General features: G+C 43.2%; 1 protein-coding gene across 1 annotated transcript; it reads left to right on the top strand.

Moving 5' to 3' along the window:
• Positions 1-7: 7 nt before the first annotated feature.
• Positions 8-3,803, top strand: LOC105556196. The gene is made up of 2 exons (XM_012003278.1): positions 8-1,961; positions 3,418-3,803. The coding sequence occupies exon 1, from the start codon at positions 693-695 to the stop codon at positions 1,482-1,484; it is 792 nt and encodes a 263-aa protein (XP_011858668.1). The 5' UTR covers positions 8-692; the 3' UTR covers positions 1,485-1,961; positions 3,418-3,803.
• The last annotated feature ends 322 nt before the right edge of the window (positions 3,804-4,125 follow it).

Genomic DNA, 4,125 nt, shown 5'->3' on the forward strand with positions numbered 1-4,125 from the left:
TACACTCTTCTGCCATGCGACACAAATCTTCAGACATTGCTTTACTAGCATATTCCAAAAAAATATCCGCGCAACTAGATCCTGTTTGACAAAAATTCATTAATATTTGATGTATTGACAAACACATCAATTTTCGGTTTTCCAATACAAAATTGTGTCTGGAAAGTTGACTATTGTAGGGAGCTAAATACAATATACCCGCTATACGTATCTATATTATATTATATGTTTAAATCCGAGACGTTGGCGTTGACACGGTCATCATGACGTGTTTATATACATTCGACTTCGAGACATTAGTCGGCAGTCGGTGTCGAGTCGAGAATACGAATAGACGAAAGACGAAAGCGACCGGCGCGACCGAATACAAGACGTGTGCGTGACTTGCGGTATTTCTTGTGCGATCAAAACCGTGGCCTAAATATATTCTTATTCGTTATTACCATCTTTACAATTAACACTTTGGGATTTGAATTATTTTACCATCCTATAACCAATCCCACATTTGGGGGCTCAGCCGGGATAGGCACGGATCGCGTACAGGGAAAATCTAAGTTCGAGAATAGACCGTTGTCGGGTGAGAAGATACTGTGTGTGGTGAGCAGACGGCAGCCGCACATTTCTTGGAAGTGACGGACAGTGTCTTGGAAGACAACGTGTACATCTCTCGGACGGATCACACAATCATAGTCATGGAGTCTACCCTTAGCGTTGCGCAACTGAAGGAATTTTTGAGAGCTCGCGGATTGTCCGTGTCGGGGACAAAGGCCGAGCTTCTTGCCCGTTTGACAGAAGCGGACCCGACAGGAGACTGGCGTGCGCCAAACACGAGTGATGCTAACGACAGTGCTGGTGACGACGGCTGTCTTGAAGACGACATGTGTCGACGAGAGGTCGAAATCTACAGACGCGAGAAGGAGATCGCTGAACGTGAATTGGAACTAGCCCGTCGCGAGATTGCGTTGCTGCGAGAAAGTCGGGATCCAAGTCAGGCGGATCGCGGGCGTCAGGAGGAAATCGTGGAGCGCGGTAATAATTTGCCCGCATTGCCGCGCGCTCGATTGAATCTAACAGCGATTGCGGATCTGTTGGCGGATTTCGATGGCAGCCCCGACGGCTTTGACGTATGGGAGAAGCAAATAAGGCTCCTAAAAACGACGTATCAGCTGGACAACGATCATACAAGAATTTTGGTAGGAATGAAATTGAAGAAGAGAGCTCTTGAGTGGTTTCACTCAAAGCCCGAATTTATCGGCATGACCTTTGATGTTCTCATGTCCGAGCTGAGAACGATGTTTGGCCATCGACAAAGCAAAATAACAACCCGGAGAAGATTCGGAGGGCGTATTTGGAAGAAGAACGAGACGTTTCGAGAATATGTACATGACAAGGTGATCATGGGCAATCGTGTACCGATTGCGGCCGATGAGATAATCGAGCACGTTATAGACGGCATACCTGCACACAAAAAACTGAATCCTTAAATCACGTATATTTTTATTCTTAAACGCTGTTTGCATTAATTTGAGTATGGTATGCTCTCTTTAGCCAGAAATGTTTATTTACATTAATAATAAATAAGTTTGTATGGAATATATTTTATCCTTAATATGGTAGTCTTGTTTCTAACATCATTATATGGTTATAACAAGCGCAACGACATAATTCCAAAGTAATTTATTCTTGAAATAAGAACTATTACATACTTGAAAGCTCAACGTATATCTGAAGTTCACTTGTTTTCGTGTTCGCTCTGCTCGTTAGGCTGCGTTCGTAACTGTTCGACTGTTAAACAAAGACGAAATGATACGCGGGGCACTCGGATGTTTCCGAACCCAACCTTAGTAACATCAAGATGGCGGAAATGGATGCACGTAAAGTAAGTGAGGTGAGTGGAGAAAAGTTTATGGAAGTATTACTGTGTTCGTGGGGTATACCCCAAGTCATTCAGACTTTCAAAGGTAAGTGAAATATCTTTCCTCTTGATATTGTGTCGCGTACCGTGTCGTTGAGAGTACCGGAATACTGCGTATCGCGTGCCGCGTGGTTGTGCGTATCGGAAAACGGTGCCGCAAACCGCGGTTTCGATCTTCGTTCGTGTGGTACGGCCCCGGGGGTCGACCCTGTACCCGGGAAGATCCGTCGGGACTTCCCCGGGGCGCGATACCACCCGGTGGGCCGGTGGCTGAGGCCGGCTCGGTCTTCACGTTATCCCGCGCGGGCGCATGCGGCTGCCGCGTGCCTCGCACCGCGCCGGAATATAGTCGTGTACCGGGTGCCGCGGAACCTCGGTGAGTGTCTCGTAATTCCCGTCTTTAATCTCGTTACGCGTTTCGTCCTTCCGTTCTTACAATTAGTCTCGTTGCGTGTTTCCGTCTCGTTATGTCCTTCCATCTTTCCGTCTCGTTCCGTCTTTCCGTCTCGTTCCGTTTCGTTACGTCTTTCCGTCCTTCCGTCCCGAGTTTCGTTCCGTTTCCCGTCCATACGTCCTCACGTTAATTGCGTCTCCCTTCGTTTCTTTACGTCGTCCCGTTTTCTCGTTTCTTTACGTTGTCCCGTTCTTACGACCCTGCGCCCCTCGGGGCCTGGCGCTTTCCTCGCCGCGTATTCGCGATGTCGATCGACGTCAATTCGACGGTGTCGATGTCGTTTCGACGTCGATCGACGAATCATTTCTCACTGGGAACCGAGCTTTGGTAATACTGAAGGAGAGAGGCCTCTTCACTGATTTGGTTAGGTTAGGTTCAGTTGATTTGATGGAATCTTTGTAATTTTGTAAATTTTAATGTGCAAAATACTCACTACTACCCATACAGCATAAACCTTGCAGTTACATTGCAGCAATGTTGCAATATTGTAGCAACGTTTCTGCAATGTAACTGCAACCATCTGTGCTGTATGGGTACTGTGTGAAAGTTAAAATCGTCGCTCTAAAGCAGGAAAAAGTTAAGTGTTAAAATATAACAGCTGTTTTACACTCTTGTTCTACGCTACATATCGGTATGACAAATTTTTTAACCCCCACAACTATCATATTTTAACACATATATAACAATTTTTCCCTAAATCAGAATAACGATTTTTACTTTGATGCTCGTATTTTATGCATCAAAAGATACACATTTGTAAAGTTTTAGCCAAATCGGTGAGGTCCGACTTTTTCCGTAACATTTGCATTATAACCGTTTTCTGCTTTAGAGCAACGATTTTAACTTTTACACCCATATTTTGTATAATAAAACATAAAATTATAAAGTTCCAACTCAAATTGGTGAGGAGGTCCTTCTCCTTCGGTATTACCCTTTACTAAACAAGATTAGAATATTTTAGCTGTTTTAGAATAAATTTATTTGTAAATATTTTCTAAGGAATTGCTAAAAGTAGTTCGTATTTTCTACATATGAAATTTGGTTTCAGACAAAGCAATAGATGTTGATTTATTTTTACAACTAAATGAAAATGAGGCTAAAGAAATATTGAAGGACTTTGCCCTAAGAATTCAAATGAAATTTTGGGAAAAATATGCCAAATGGAAAGAAAATGACAATATCCACGTTCAAGTAAGAATATTTTTTTGCATGTTCGTCCATTGTCCATATTTTAAATTTAGTGGTTTTTTAAATTTAGGTTCCATCCGTCGTTTAATATTTAATTTACGTTAGTTTTAAAATGTGAAGTAAATCGTTATTTAAAGTCAGTTTAAATTTATTAGCAGAGCTTAGTTATAATATCGGTAAAAGTGCCGAATAGGGGACCCAGCTCCTACGACCTTGACCTTCAAGGTCAAGGTCAAGGTCACCCTCCTGAGTGACCCTCAGAAGGTTTTAGCCGTCGCTCGTTGCTCGTTAAAAAGTTGTTAACAAAAAAAGTTTGGTTTATGTGTAAGTTGCAAATGCGTTTAGCACGGCGCGCTGCGCGCGCCCTCCCCCTCCCCCTCCCCGCCCTCCCCCCCCCTCCCCTCCCCCTTCCCCTTCCCCTCCCCCACCCCACCCGTATTTACAACCTACCATCTTATCTATATGGAAAAAAGTTAGAAATTGAGGTAGGATTACGTTATGTTGTATATAATAAAGAATTTTATTAAACATTTAATGTATCTAGTGGATATATGGTACTCATGATATT

Source organism: Vollenhovia emeryi, unplaced genomic scaffold (genome assembly GCF_000949405.1).
Source record: "Vollenhovia emeryi isolate VEMERY1.0 unplaced genomic scaffold, V.emery_V1.0 DF940234.1, whole genome shotgun sequence".
Classification (NCBI taxonomy): domain Eukaryota; kingdom Metazoa; phylum Arthropoda; class Insecta; order Hymenoptera; family Formicidae; genus Vollenhovia; species Vollenhovia emeryi.